Here is a 16,223-nt window from a genome sequence, read left to right on the forward strand (position 1 = left end):
TATAAAATATAGTCAAATTCTTTAAATATCAATCATTCTACAATTTGTTATGAAATTACAGCATGAAAATGAAGACTCTGATGAGAAAATATTTTTACGAAAATACGATGTCACTTCACTAAAAACTGGTTCTCTGAGAAATGGGTGAGCAAAGAGAACCAGAAAGCAAACTTGCAATAACGTGTTAAAAATGGCCGACGAGGAGGTACCAACGCTAGAGACAGAACAACCTGTTCAGAATGAAACTGTCGAGCAGGTACCGGGTACTGAAGGAATGCCAGATGGCTATGGTGACGGATCAAAAGCTTTTCGTGGTGGGTTTGGTGGGCCACCGCGAGGTAGGGGATTTCCAAGAGGTCCAAGGTAAACAATGGATGCATGCATTGGTGATTTTGCACAAGGAAGAAAAAAATGCATGCAAAATTAATTCTTTTAAGTTAAGTTAGTATTTACAAGAGTAGATTTTTTGGAATTCTTGATAATGATTAATTAATAACAGGCCACCCTTTAATGGCAGAGGACCAGGAGGGCCGCCGAGGTTCCGGGGACCACCGGGACCCCCGGGGATGAGGGGGCCACCAGGGATGCGCGGACCACCTATGATGCGCGGACCACCCAGACCTCCACCCTATGGCAGACCTCCATTTGATCCTAATTACGGACCTCCACCACCGGGAATGGGACCACCTGGAATGGGTCCGCCTGGTATGGGGCCTCCCGGCATGGGACCCCCAGGAATGGGTCCACCTCCAGGAATGGTAAAATTACAGAATACAGGGTGCTAAGCTTGCCCAAAATCATATAAGTTATTGCAATGCATTGTGATCAAGTCATATCAAGAATTTGATGTGGTATAAATTTTCATGCTTCTTTACCAAGCTATATTAAGTCAAGTTCTGATGGTCAATCAAACAGGGCTATGTTTGCAGAGTCTTTATTTTCCTTAGGATTAATTGTTCATTGCCCATTATATTCATAAGATGGATACACTTTGTTAGCATTAAATATCTGATGTTTTAAAAATCAAGAGTATTGAGCTCAGGCAGGGAACTGCCCGAAACATTCAGTCAGATGAAGGAATTAATACTAAGTAATGTTTATACGTTACTCTTTCATGTAGTCATGGACGATCGATTGAAAAAAGCTCTGCAAGCTTTCTTATGATCATGTTAGAAAATCAGAAAATAAGTGGACCCCCCCCAAAAAAGACCCAGCTACTTCACCCTGAAAACTATATTTCTGAATTTGTATTCTTTACACATTATTAGATATACTCTGTTAAAGTTTGTGTATTTCTCCCTCAGAGACCCCCAATGATGCCACCCCCTGGAATGCCCCCTCCGGGGATGCCACCTCCAAATTTCTCAGTTCCACCCCCAGGGTTTCCCCAGTCATCCCTCACACCACCAGGGACAGGCGGAGAGGAGCTGTGGGTAGAGACAAAAACCGCAGAAGGAAAGGTAAGCAGAGGGGGCTACTTGACCTTGTTTTACAGAAATATTAGATGGAGTGAGCTACAAACAGAATTTTACCTGTTTACTGTAGAATGTCACAACTCATCTTGCATAAAGAAATTTTGAACATGAAGCTTTATACCTGAGTATTAAAGATACTGATTAGTATGATAAGATTAATGAACAGAGATATATGAATGTTAAAGATAATGGGGTAAATCATCTTAATGCTGCACATAATGAGATATCTCAAAGTTTTGAATAATGAGATAAAATTTGAGTTTGACATAGAGATCTTAGATGAAAAATAGAGATTTGTGGTTGTTCAGGTTTATGAGATAGAGCCTAGAAATATGATTGATATAGATAATTAGGTTAGAACAAAATCTACACAGTCCATTTGGCATGTTCAATTTGTTGACACTTCTGTGTTTGTGAAAAGAATATCGTTTTGTTAATTTTAGGCATACTATTACAATGCAAGGACTAGAGAGTCAGCATGGACAAAACCAGAAAATGTTAAAATCATTACACAAGCTGAGGTAGAGGCTATGGCACAACAACAGACAGGCACACAGGCCAATACTGGCATGACAGCAGGTAACAGACAGAAACACACAAACACTCAGACAGACACACAGGCCAATACTGGCATGACAACAGGTAATAGACAGAAATTGAAACACACAAACACACAGACAGGCACACAGCCGAATACTGGCATGACAGCAGGTAGCAGACAGAAATAGAAACACACAAACAAACAGACAGGCACACGACCCAGTAGTGGCATGACAGCAGGTAACAGTCAGAAACACACAGACAGGCACACAGCCCAATACTGGCATGACAACAGGTAACAGGTAGAAACACACAAACACACAGACAGGCACACAGACAGGCTCACAGGCACACTGCCAAATACTGGCATGACAACAGGTAACAGACAGAAACACACAAACACACAGACAGGCACACAGGCCAATACTGGCATGACAGCAGGTAACAGACAGAAATTGAAACACACAAACACACAGACAGGCACACAGCCGAATACTGGCATGACAGCAGGTAGCAGACAGAAATAGAAACACACAAACAAACAGACAGGCACACGACCCAGTAGTGGCATGACAGCAGGTAACAGTCAGAAACACACAGACAGGCACACAGCCCAATACTGGCATGACAACAGGTAACAGGTAGAAACACACAAACACACAGACAGGCACACAGACAGGCTCACAGGCACACTGCCAAATACTGGCATGACAACAGGTAACAGACAGAAATAGAAACACCTGATTTCAATAACAGGTTTTATCATAACATAATGCACACAATGAAAATAAAACAGACTATGCTTTCCATAGAAAAGAATACACTGTAGGTATGCCTCAAACATAAAAAAACTGAATGTAAAAACCAACAAGCAAAATTTATTTCAATTAAGAAAGGGTTCAAAATATTAATGGAAAGTAGTGAGTATTTAGGTATATTGTCATGGTATAATTACAGGTCAGACAACACAACCATCAGCTGTCAACGGAGACCAAGCTCCAGGTAAGATAAGTAAAAAAAATATAGACAACTTTGTTTAGTTTAATTTTATTGTTTGTCTTTATTAATTAGCTAGTTTGGGATCTAAAACCAAGTCATAGAGGGTGTGAAATAGAAAACATATGAGGAACTGGTTTTTCCTTGCCCAACATGGATTTCACACCCTAGCTGAATCTGTTTTAGGTCCCAAACTAACTGTGTAACAAATACCACCAGGTAATGTTTCAGTACTTCTTTGTGTTATTTGATGACCATGAATCGGTATATCTTTGTGCAGTTGTTTCAGCTTTCTCTAGCCACAAGAATCAGTAAATCTTTATACCGTTGTTTCAGCCTTCTCCAGTCCTATGATGCCTCCAGGTCTGACCCCTCCATTCTTACAGCACAACCAGACCAACAACCAGGGAATGGGAGAAGACATGCAGCAACAGGTGCCTGAAGCTGTGGCCGCCCACAAACTACCCACCACACAGGTAACTAGGCAGCCCACAAACTAACCACACAGGTAACTAACAGCCACAAATTACCCACCACACAAGTAACTACACCTCCCACCCATCTACATGCACAAGAGGTTAGGTTGCCCATAAACTACCTACCACTTAGGTAACTAACCCCCCCCCCCCCCCATCTAAATTCCTTAAAACAGGTAAAAGGCTTCTCCACAACTACTCATCTTGAAACTTCCTTTACCCCCCCCCCCCCCCCCCCCCCCCCCAATCAAGTACCAGATGTGTGTCAGGTCATAAAGCTCATAAAATATCATACATGTAATAAGAAATTACACATGTAGTCAGGTACACCCTGATTAGGTCAAGTGTTTACTGCCTACACAGTATATTGTGATAAGTAAATGTCTCTCCCTGTAAATTCTATTAATTTTTTCCCATAATAACACTGCTGTTTATTTTTATAGCTGCCCCCTAAGCCTCCAGAGGTGGCAGAATGGTCTGAGCACAAGAACGCTGATGGTAGATCTTACTTCTACAACTCTGTCAAGATGGAGTCGACCTGGGACAAACCTCAGGTCCTGGTGGAATGGGAAGGTAAAGCTCCTAGAAAACACATGTTCAGTCATTTCATCACCAAACACTGTACACAGGGAAATTTTCGCCCACTTTTATTTTTGCCCCTGTCCCTCTACCCTAATTTGGATCAATTTAAAACAGAGCAAAATTAAATGATACAATATAATTTTTAGGATAAAACTATCGCATAGTCTATGACATGGCAAATTTAAAACGGTGAAAATTAAACGGGGCGAAAGTAACTCTGTATACAGTAGTAATATACTGAAGAGTAATCATTTCATCTGAAATGATAAATGTAATGGAGTTATCAATTCAACCTTGAAGATTTATCTATTATGTTAAATAGTCTACCATCGACAAGGATGAATTTGTGATGGTCATTTCATCATCAGGATTTCAATCTGATTTTATTAGAGTTGTTTATACTGGCTTTGTTAAATTACAGAATTTGCAACATATATATTGATGAAAGTAGATACAAGGCATTGTTGATTTACATTTTGTAGCAAAAAATGCAATTAAGTTGCAAATATAATAATGTTTTTGAAAAAAGCCTACAATGTACAATGTACACTCGCAATAAATGAATTCTCATGAAGTGTAATTTTGTCACTAGCTAAAATAGCAGCCCTGCAGCAACCCCAGCCATCAGTGACCTCTCCTGAAGACAGTGGAGATGGCAGCACTGTTCCTACACAAGACAGCAGTGAGGAGGTTGCCATGGAAACCAGTGAAAAGGAGATAGAAGAGGAGGTAAATAAAATGTGCCTTATATTCATGAAATGATAATGAGTAAAGAGGAATATTGTTGATTATAAGTAACCAGCATAAAGATGTGCTAAAGGTTGTAAAGTTGTAACATATGTATGATTTGCTATTTGAAAACTTCTTGTTTATTTCAAGGTAAAGAAGGAGGAGCTGGAGGAGAAAACAGAAGAACAGAAGAACGTGGACAAATCTCGCCCCGTATCCAGTACCCCCGTGTCAGGGACTCCATGGTAATTAATGGCTTCTGAATAAAACAGCAGAGTTGAAATGTAGTTATGATGTACCTATGCTGCCAACTAGAATTGATGTAGGAGTATTGCAGTAGTTACATCTCAAAATCTCAAGCTTACCAGTAAAGATTTTAAAAATAAAAAGAGCAACCACTAATGGCAGTCAACTATAAAAACATGATGATCATGGTCTTATACACTGTAACCTTTTGATTTCTGACAGGTGTGTGGTGTGGACGGGAGATGGGCGTGTCTTCTTCTACAACCCAAGTCAGCGAGCCTCACTCTGGGAGAAACCGGAGGAGCTGATTGGACGAGCTGATGTGGACAAGATGATCCAGGGTCCTCCCGACAACAACAAAGGTAAAACATTAAATGTTTACAGAAAATACCAGTATGACGAATATGGTATTCTCATTCCAGGAATGTTTAATTTGCAAAAAACACAGTATTTGTGAGATGCATTGATTTAGAATCAATTAATTTTTGTACACATATAGCTTAAGAATCTCTGACAATAACCCACTTTTTTAAAGCAGTTGAATGTGATATTTACTTACATTAAGAATTTTTAAAAATTGTCAGCACTTTTAGCTCTTTGATTTTAATGATTTAAATTTCTGAATGAAGGAGCAGAGAAAGAAGAGGATGAACCTCAGGCAAAGAAGGCCAAGTAAGTACAAGTTTGGCCAAAATAAGACAGTATTTTTACCTTATATGACTGGTACTGATAAACATTACCATTCCCAATGCCAAAAACTGATTACGACATATTTCTTTTGTTTGAGACATTGTTTAAGCCATGTTAATTTGGCACGGAGAAAAAAAAATGCAATAAGCTTTCAAAAGCCTGGAAAGGGGACATTTAATTCTGGATAAAATATAATCATTTTGATCTTTGATTACTACATACATCATTTTAAAACCAAGCACCCAATCAACTAAAAAGCTGCAAGATAGTGTTAAAAAATAGAAGATAATGAAGTTTTTTTTTAATTTTGGGAAAGGTCACAAAATTTTATCGCTAATTATATCATCTGTTAGATATAAGGTAAACGATGTGCTTTAGTAACACGTGATTAACCATTGACAGGATTGAAACAGAGGACATGGAGGATAAGAAGGATGGTGGTCCGCGGACGATTGATGTAGGTAAGGAAGCAGCCATTGAAGCGGAGGTCCAGGCCGCCCGACAGAGAGCTGTCGTCCCGCTGGAGATACGAATGAAGCAGTTCAGGGACATGCTGGCCGAGAAGGAGGTAGTTATGTCATCTCTGTTTTATAGTGAAATGCTATATGTTCCTTTTAAAAGATTATTTAGTGTACATATTGTAGTTATATGACCATGAGATATGTGTTACAAAGAATGAAAAAGCATTATACATGTATCAAATTTTTGATTATACAATTTGTTCACATACACTAATACTGTATAATTTCTCTTAATAATTACTGTAAATAAATATTTTCCTTCATTTATTTATCTCATGCAATTGGTAAACCATATGAGTAATAATTACTCTATTTTGAGTCAAGAATATGATGAATTATTACGCTATTTTGAGTCTTATGAAAATGATGAATAATTACCCTATTTTGAATCTTGGTTAGAATTCTTTTTGGATGCCATATTTACGTGTAATGCAGGAAGACAAAGAAAACTACAGAACGACACAGTCAGAGACTTGTTCTATATACAAGTGCCTGTGAAATAGAAATGATTATACTAAGTCTCAGTCCAGTGTAGGAAAAAAAATTATTCTGACTGAAAAGAATACATAAAGATTTTATTAATAAATATCTCAAAAGCATACATTTTGGTGCTTTTAACTTAAAAAATAAATTCCTTTTGTGTGCAATGAATATTTTACAAATTGATATTTTACATAGCATTCACTTTGTGTGCATTGAATATTTTGCCAAATGATATTTTACATAGCATTGACTAATTTGCCCGTTGAAATCAAAATAAGTGTTCTGTTAGAGTGAAACCTTTACTGAATGCTGTAGGTATCTGCGTTTTCTACCTGGGAGAAGGAGCTACACAAGATCGTGTTTGACCAGCGATATCTGTTACTGACGTCCAAGGAAAGGAAGCAAGTCTTTGAGCAGTACGTCAAGGAGCGAGCTGAAGAGGAAAGGCGGGAGAAACACCGAAAACTGCGGGAAAAGAAGGACTCATTCCGACAACTACTGGAGGAGGCAAAGCTGCACGGAAAGTATGTACTTCATATACTTCATTTTATTTGTTTTCTTTATTTGAATGGCACTTAATGTGTATCTTGACAAAATTGAATCCATACCCCATCTTGTGACTTTATTCTTCCTTACATGTATTTTGTAAGGTTGATCTGGGTACATGATTGATTTAAAGACAACTTAGGAATAGAGAAACATAATTTGTTGTTTATTTGTTCTTTAACAATTTTTTTTATTGTAGATCGTCCTTCAGTGAGTTTGCTTCCAAATACGGTAAAGATGAAAGATTCAAGGGAATCGAGAAAATGCGAGAACGGGAGAGTATTTTCAGCGATTATTGCTCGGATCTTCGTCGTAAAGAGAAGGAGGAAAAATCAAGTCAAAAAGAAAAGGTAGGTAACTCTGTCTGTATCGTAAGTAAGACCATCTTGTGGAATTGTACAGTTCTCTCAAGTTTTATACCTGTAGAAAACTTGTACAAAAACATGATTTGGAAGTTTTCCCTGCATTCCATGATGTAAATTACTCATGAAAAGTAATGTCAATCAAAACATTAAAAATTTCATCAATTGGAATTAGTCCTCACATATATATATGCATATACATCGAAAGAAATAGACTAAAAGTTATTATATTTAAAAAAATTGTGGACATTTTCCACAGTGAATTTAATTCAATAAGAAATTAATATGCATGTATGTTTTAGTACACATACATTTCAACTATGAACTATCATGGAATGGAGAAGAGCTTTCAAGATTTGGAAACAGAAGATGATGAATAAATTAGGAAGTCTGCATTGTTTTGAATATTGTGTTAATATATGATTTAATTTGCTTAGCAATAGTTTAAAACGTAACATTTATAATGAATATAATGAATCATTGTGTCTTATGTTTGAGAATTTCATTCTTTCAATATTATGAAGAATATAATTCATTAATTTTAAGTCATAATTCTTTCTATAATTGGGCTTATGGAATGATTCAGAACATTATTTTGTTGATTTCCATTACACATGATACATGTAGCTATTTATTTCAGTGCTCAGTAATAATTTTCACCTTTCAGGGGAGATCATTAAGCAAGTGAGAACTTGTGAAGTTCAGACCAACTTCATAAATTCTGTTCTCTAATGTTTAATTTTCTCCAAAGTTTCCAGTAACTGATATTCATTTATTTATTTCATTAATGTTTAATCACATTTTTTGCAAAGCAGTATTTAATATTAAATTTTCTGTGGCTTAAATGAAATATAAAGATAATAATAAAAGTGGCATAGATTCAAGTGTTTTATTCATTATTTTATTATTTTAAAATAATGGTCAAAGTAAAGTTTTTTTTTATCTGTAAGATGAATCTATTTTTGTCCATGATGCAACCTTTTGTTTTTAATCTTATTGTCCCTTTACAAAGAGGCTACAAGAGCAGGGTTAAGGAGCACCCCTAGTTCTCACGGCGACCACCCAGCCACTGTTAACTGGTATTTGCTTCTTTTGTTTTGAAATCTGCTGAGGGGGTCCAGTTTTCTGGACCTGCTTCGACATTTTTTTTTTAAAGTCAGAAAAGCATTGCATTATTGCTGAATAATAGTTGCCTTTTGTGATTATCTTTTTTTAAAAAAAATAAAAATTATGCCATGTTTAATTGAGAGAAACAAATGATTTCATTTGTTTTCCTTTGTAAGACAAATTGTTTAAATTTTAAATCAGTCCGACAAGATGAAGCATTTATTGAAAACACTATTGTGAGGGATTTGTCAAATCTAGGAGACAAATGAAACCATTTGTTTCTAACAACAATAAGAAATGTACATTGATATTATTTTTAAGCTCCAAATGAACATATGTATTGAAGTCTTGTATGTTAAACATTGTTTTTACTGGTCATTTTGCATTATCTGTAAATTTACGTCTGGAATAATTTCATTGTATTTTAATTGAGCAAAATCAAAATGAATTCTTAAAGATTTTTAAGAAATGTGTGCCAGTTGTTGAAATAAGTCTAATTACATGTATTTCATACAAATATGACATCTTTTTTTTTTTCAGAAAACACCATTATCAGACATGTTACTATAAAAATGTCTTGCTGTTTTTTAAAATCATCTTTGCTGATAATGATGTTTCACATAAACAGAAATAAATTAGACTCTGAAGTATGTTCTCTAAATCTTAATTTTATTTCAGGAATGAATAGAAATCACAGAAATGCTAATCTTTATTTTCATTTCAGAGTTAATCTTTTTACATGCTGATTAGAACTCCTACTTTGATGTGAGTTTTGTTTTACAGCTGAAGGCTGACTTTATCCAACTTCTGAAGGAGACATCAGACATTGACCGTCACTCACGCTGGAGTGAGATCAAGCGTAAGATTGACTCGGATTCTCGCTATAAAGCTGTGGACAGCAGCTCGCGGCGGGAGGATTGGTTTAAGGACTACGTCAGGAAGTTGGAGGATAAGAGAGACAAGGACAAGGAGAAAGACAAAGAGAGAGACAGAGACAGAGAAGAGGTGAGCAGGAGGGGGGGGGGGCAGAAGGGGGGTATACAGAGGGGGAGGGGGACTTAGGCAAAGGGAGGGGGATAGAGGAGGGAAAGACTTACATAAAGGGGCATACACAATGGAGATATACAGGGGAGTGGGGGAAACTTAGAGAGCATAAAGTAGGGGGAGGGGGAAAAGAGAGGGAAAGGCATATGTATAAAGGAAAAATAATGTGGGAGAGAGATAGAAGGAGAAAAGGAAATGTACATGTAAAGAAGAGAGAGAAGTAAAGAAATGATTTACAGTAAATCACGCTAATATCAAAGAGACAGGGACAAATGATTTTGCATTGTTATGTAATTCATTATATCCCTTAATATCACAACATATTTGAAACGGCAATAGGGAATGAAATTCACTGTGCTCAAATGTCAATTCATTATAAGCCTGTTCCCTTTAGTTGTGTCTAACTGGAAAAAGGACAGTGTGGACAAGCTCTATTGCACATAATACAGAGAAACAGTAATGCACCTCTTTGTTTTACCAGGATTCAGACGATGAGAGGAAAGAAAGAGAGAAGCAAGAGAGAATTGAGGCCAGCATAAGGAAGCGTACGGAGGAAGTGGAACGGTCACTGTCAAGTTCACTGAGGGAGAGAGACAAAGAGAGGGAGCAGCACAAGAAGGATGAAGCCGTGCAGCTCTTTAATGCTCTGCTGGTGGATCTCGTAAGTAAATTATAGGAGGTTAACCAGGCAGGGGACCAGTAAAAAGAGTTATTCAGCATACTAGTGAGAGGGAATCAGGAAAGAACTATAGTAAACTGACAGGACTGTCCAATTGGTCGTTAAATGTGATAGAAACCCCTGTATTCTAGAAGTAGAATAGAACAGCAGAATCAACACCCATTTTGTTAAATTGAAGTGTTCAAATAAGAGAACTATCATTTCATCAAAACAAGCAGTACAATGTACAAGTTGATTAGAATTTTCGGATTATAATGCAAAGTCCTGAGCATTAGAAATAGTTTAAAAAAGGGATACATTTTTCTAGATTTGTCTGTAAAGGAACTACTGGTACGTAACTTTCTATTAATTTTTTAGGTTCGTAACTCGGAGGCAACATGGCGAGACACACGTAAACAACTACGGAAAGATCATCGCTGGGAATTAGCGGAACTTCTGGACCGGGAAGAGAAGGAAAAGATATTTGAAGAACACATAGAAAGCTTGTTCAAGAAAAACAAAGAAATGTTCCACAAACTTTTGGACGAGACAAGTGTAAGTAGTTGTACAAGAATCACTCTATAAAATAGGAGGTATATGTGTACACAGCTGTTGTTTGTTTGATTATTAAGTAAGATAAGTCCTCTTTTTTTGTTTTTATGAAGTACCAGTAGCTTAAAGACCAAATATTAATTTGTTTTTGTCATTAAATCTGAGCTTCAACAATAGGGGAAAAGGAGGGGGGTGGTTACAAAGGCCATATTAAATTCTCTATGTGTACATTCAAATTATGATATATGATTAGAATATTTTTCCATACATGGATTGATTTAGATTTTCTTTCTGATATACAGATCAGTTTAGTGGCAACTTGGAAAGAAGTGAAGAAACAAATCAAGGAAGATCCACGCTACTCGAAGTTCTCCTCAAGTGACAGGGTAAATACAGCTACCTATACTCAATCTGTAAAATGTTATTAGTAATTTCTATAAAGATCTGAAGGTATATTCCTGATAAAGCCTATTTCTGAACCTCACTGAATTGAAAAGGATATTGATTTAAAGTTATGTTATACATGTATTTAAAGACATTGTAAAGAAATAAAAAAAAAAATGGGAAAAAACCCTTGTTAATTGAAAATTTTACTAGCTTATTTCATGAAATGAATTAGTGACTGTTATTTAATACACAGAGTACATGTAATTTTGTTACATGACATCTATGATGTGTGTCTTTCTAGAAAAGAGAGAAGGAATTCAGTGATTATATCCATGAGAAGTATGTACAGGCCAAAGCTGACTTCAGAGAGCTTCTGAAGGAGACTAAACTGATTACATACAAGTAAGTCATGAGTATCTACTTCAAAGGCTAAAGCTAACAGTTTGTTCAACTATCAGTTTAGCTTTGAGTAAAATCTGATACCTTTATTAAGGTCTTCCGTCTTCACGGAAGACCTTATAGTGATTCTATTGTTTCTTATTATTATTATTATTATTATTATTTTTCCGTACATCAAATTTTGTGCACGCGGTTTCTCGAAGACTACTGAGCGGATTTTCATGAAATTTACAGAAATTATGTGTTATTATCTGAAGTTATTTTTTCCGAGAGATTTTTTGAAAATTCGCTTCTGGTGCCAAGTTACGGGACATTTTCTGAATTTAAAATGACATTTTGTCTACGGTTAATCTCAAGAACGGTAGAGGATATAAATGTGAAACTTTCAGGGATTATAGATCGTGATATATACTATCCAGGACGCGACCTTTCGTTCGTTGTCGGTACTTCCTGTCGTAAGGAGAAACGGATTAAAAAAAATGTATTTTCTAACTTTTTTGTTTTTCAATATTTTTTATTTATTTTTAGAATGCTAATAGAGACCCTTCTATTGATGCTTACTATATAATTTGTTTGAATATTGATAAATCAAAACTCTAGATATCAACATTAAAAAATCTGAAGCGGGACCAAGATGGAGGCTGTCTCTGTCAACTCCGCCATTTCGCGAGTAGAGGTCTATGGAGGCAGCTGAGCGTTTGATTAAACCATTCTGACATAAGAATACATGAAATGTAAAAAAACTACTTTGACTTTCACGTAGTAGTATGTTGCAATTCAGGTCAAACTTAATTTCCGTTTTACTGCTTTAGTTTAACTAGGCTAGATACAATATGTAATGTGTACAATGTGTTAAATATACGTTTTTAACGAAATAAAATAAAGGCGATAAGAACGTTTCATGTTTTTAATTTCATTGAAGCCATCACACCTATTTAATAGATCAGTCCAAAGAAAATGCGCGAATATTTACTCGTGGCGCGATATTATGAATAGTGGCCACCTTTTATAATTCTTAGATAAGTGTATTGTTGCAAAAGTCTAGACAAGTATATTTAGAGCAGTACTCCCAATAGCTTAATGGTTTGCGCGTTGAGGATAAAAGCAAAAACGCGTATTCACGTTGGTGACCTGGGTTCAATCCTCATGGATTACATACATGCCTTTGGGTTTGAAAAATAACGCATTTCACACTTTAAAAGTCACAATCGGGCAAATATTGAGAATGAATAAGTCACAAATGTAAATATAAGTAATACTGAAGTATTTTTTTTCCGCAGCCTGACTTATAAGTATAGGAAATGTTAATTGAAAGTGTAGTTGCCCCCCCCCCCCCCCCCCCCTCCTCGACTCCTCGCCTGACGTCAAGAAATAAAAATACGTCCACCATACATAAACCATAAATATATTTAGTAAAAACTGTTGTTCTATGACATTAAGAACTTCAAGGTTTTCCGTCTGGCATACTAAGTATGTCAACAGTCTAAAGGTTTTATTCCCTCGATTCTTTAAAATTGTATTGCTGCGCCATACAACATGTTGTAATGAAATAAAATGAATAGTTTCTAGTGTTTAAGAAACGTTGGTAATGCTTTTTTTTCTCATTCTTCTTTTCTCTTTCTTTTTAATGCTATCAAATGCTAAGATATTTAACTTCATCTTAATCATATCGACAAGAGATGAAAAACAACTTTATAGCGTTAATAAAAATATAAACGAGTGTACAACATCTTCTGGCCAATCAGTAAACATGTGGATAAACGAATTGTATACTATTCAAGATCCGAAGTTCATAAAACACAATACAACCAGAGGAAACACGGACTTCAAAAACATCGATTAGAGGTGGGAGCAGGTGCCATGGAGAACTGAGCATATTGTCAATAATATATATCAAGAAAGTAATATTGTGATTTTTTTCCATTTTAAAATGTAAATGCTTTAAAATTTATCAAATATTCACACAAGAGTTACCATGGTTACTTATAGACAGTGACCTTTATAAAGTTTCATAACGATTTTTTTAACTAAAGCCTTCTACAAGCACGCTCTAAGACAAAAGAACTAAAGGTGAATTAAAAAAAGATATGTCGTCCATACATCCTTCCGCTCACCATCATATACATTTCAGGCGCGGATCTACAATTTTTTCAAAGGGGGTTGAAGAATTTTTCAAAGGGGGGTTGAAGGGGAAAAGAGTTGTAATAACGTACGTTTTACACATACATGTAGTTAAATAACTCATTAGGATACCAATCGGAGTATGCATAATTTTTAAAAGTGGGAGGTTTATCAACCTGGGAAAAAGTACTTCTATAAATTACATGAAATTTTTAAACAAGAAAAAAAAAATAGATCTTCGACCCCGAAAATTCTATTTTCTACATGGGCGAAGTTTCATTTTGTATTCACATCCAAATGGCCGAATTGATAGCGCCTTGCATTGTCACGCGGGCGAACCCCAAACATCCCATTTTTTAAAAAAATATTTTTTACTTATGATTTTCTTACCTTTGATTTTCTTGCTTTTTTTATTTCAGAATCGGACGGAAGACCTCTCGTTGCTCGCAACGAGTTTCTTTTCTAGTATAAATTCTTATTGCAATTAAGATGATTTATAAAGCTTCAAAGGGAATAAAAGATCCACTCCTTTGTTTTCCAGATCCAAGAAGCTGATAGAAGAAACTGATTCTCATCTCAAGGACATTGAGAAGATTTTAGAGGTGTGTGTTACATGTTTATTTATCAGCTGATGAATTGAAAGGATTTTTTCCCCCATCAAGAATGTACATATTTTGCAAAGGCAAACACTGATGTAGTACAAAAAGACCATCGTCATAAAAAATTGGAAAAATCAAAATTGTTTACTTGTGTCAGGACATGATTTCTTTAATTGTGAAATTTTGTTTTCCTTTATAACACACAATTGGCAGATGAAGACCTTTGATTGACATTTTGAGGTCATTTCTTGGATGTAAATCTTAAATTAGCAAAAGGGATGAAAATTTTGAAACTGATTAAAATAACCAAATTTTGGTACTGTTATTTTTCAAAATAAAAAAACAATCCATAGTAATATGTTTATTTTAGAATGACAAGATTTTTGACACCTTTTCAAATAGAAGGAAACAACTGATAGATATACATTTATTTTAGAATGACAAGATTTTTGACACCTTTTCAAATAGAAGGAAACAACTGATAGATATACATTTATTTTAGAATGACAAGCGTTACTTAGTACTGGAGTGTGCGCCAGAGGAGAGAGCCAAGATTTTACTGGCATACATGGAGGATCTCCATAGACGTGGGGTACCTCCCCCTCCCACAGCATCAGAACCCTCAAGGCGGTCCACCAAGTGAGGCCCTCAGAGGGGGGAATTGTAGACTTATAAAATATTGTGTTCACTCTTGACCTTGTCTTCATTCTATTAACCTTGAATGTTTTATATTGTTAAGGCATCATCAGTATCATCAGTTTCCATGTACTGTATGTGCAAAGATTCATTGACATTTTACCAATACAAAAATCCAAGTTGTTTTTGTTGTAATTTTATGATTTTTATCTAGGAAATAAAACTGGATTTGTAGCAAACTGCCTAGTTGTTATGTATATGATCAAAGCAAAAGGGGGCAAAAACAAAATGGCGGAAATACTTTTATAAGTCTTCTCAAAAACTGTTATAGAAAAGGTGAAACTTGTGGGAGCTCCTTTACAGGTCTTGACCCTCATCTAAATTGAAACCTCAATAATAGATTAAAATGTACAGAGAAGAATTTAAAAAATCTTCTTTTGAACAAGACTATAAAAAAATACCCCCCGCTGAGTTTTTCAGAAGTAAGTTTTTCCATAATAAAAATATGTATCACACATGAATTATGAAATTTTTCTTCCAGTGACCTTGAACTTCCACAAATGACCTTGGGTCAAGGTCATGACACACCCTTGGGTCATGGGCAATCTTTGTGTGAAATGAGAACCTACCAAGTTTATCATAAGAAAGATATGGACCGGACACGAATTATGAAATTTTTCTTCCAGTGACCTTGAAGTTCCACAAATTATGAAATTTTTCTTGCAGTGACCTTGAACTTCCCCAAATTACCTTGAGTCAAGGTCATGACACACCCTTGGGTCATGGGCAATCTTTGTGTGAAATGAGAACCTACAGCGTCGTGCCATAAGTATTCGCGGAAAAATGGCGGACGTGATTTGAGAGTTATCGCGCTTGCAACATAAAAGTCACCCAAATACAACAAAAGTTGATCATAAATAATATTGGCAGTTGATTTTTATGTAAAGGAGAAAGGCCTCAAACTGTCCATTCTGTAAGAGAAAGAACTAATCTATTAGTTCTTTCTCTTACAGAATGGACAGTTTGAGGCCTTTCTCATACTTAAAACATGATTCTCTTTGTTCTGAAAATTTA

At 35.8% G+C, this 16,223-nt stretch overlaps 1 protein-coding gene across 2 annotated transcripts; it reads left to right on the top strand.

The window, feature by feature from the left end:
- Positions 1-148: 148 nt before the first annotated feature.
- Positions 149-15,388, top strand: LOC134250426 (transcription elongation regulator 1-like). 2 transcript variants are annotated; one of them, XM_062732792.1, is made up of 21 exons: positions 149-363; positions 500-758; positions 1,305-1,460; positions 1,919-2,054; positions 2,973-3,017; positions 3,348-3,487; positions 3,931-4,060; positions 4,662-4,798; positions 4,949-5,043; positions 5,267-5,406; positions 5,674-5,716; positions 6,137-6,302; positions 7,054-7,262; positions 7,484-7,634; positions 9,537-9,758; positions 10,279-10,458; positions 10,834-11,010; positions 11,310-11,393; positions 11,696-11,796; positions 14,456-14,516; positions 15,016-15,388. In XM_062732792.1, the coding sequence occupies exons 1-21, from the start codon at positions 191-193 to the stop codon at positions 15,154-15,156; spliced, it is 2,946 nt and encodes a 981-aa protein (XP_062588776.1). In that variant the 5' UTR covers positions 149-190; the 3' UTR covers positions 15,157-15,388. The 2 variants fall into 2 exon arrangements, with proteins under 2 accessions (XP_062588776.1, XP_062588777.1); XM_062732793.1 differs by having other exon boundaries at positions 518-758.
- Positions 15,389-16,223: the final 835 nt, after the last annotated feature.

Source organism: Saccostrea cucullata, unplaced genomic scaffold (genome assembly GCF_032062105.1).
Source record: "Saccostrea cucullata isolate Sc308-1 unplaced genomic scaffold, CSIRO_AGI_Scuc_v1 ctg102, whole genome shotgun sequence".
NCBI lineage: Eukaryota > Metazoa > Mollusca > Bivalvia > Ostreida > Ostreidae > Saccostrea > Saccostrea cuccullata.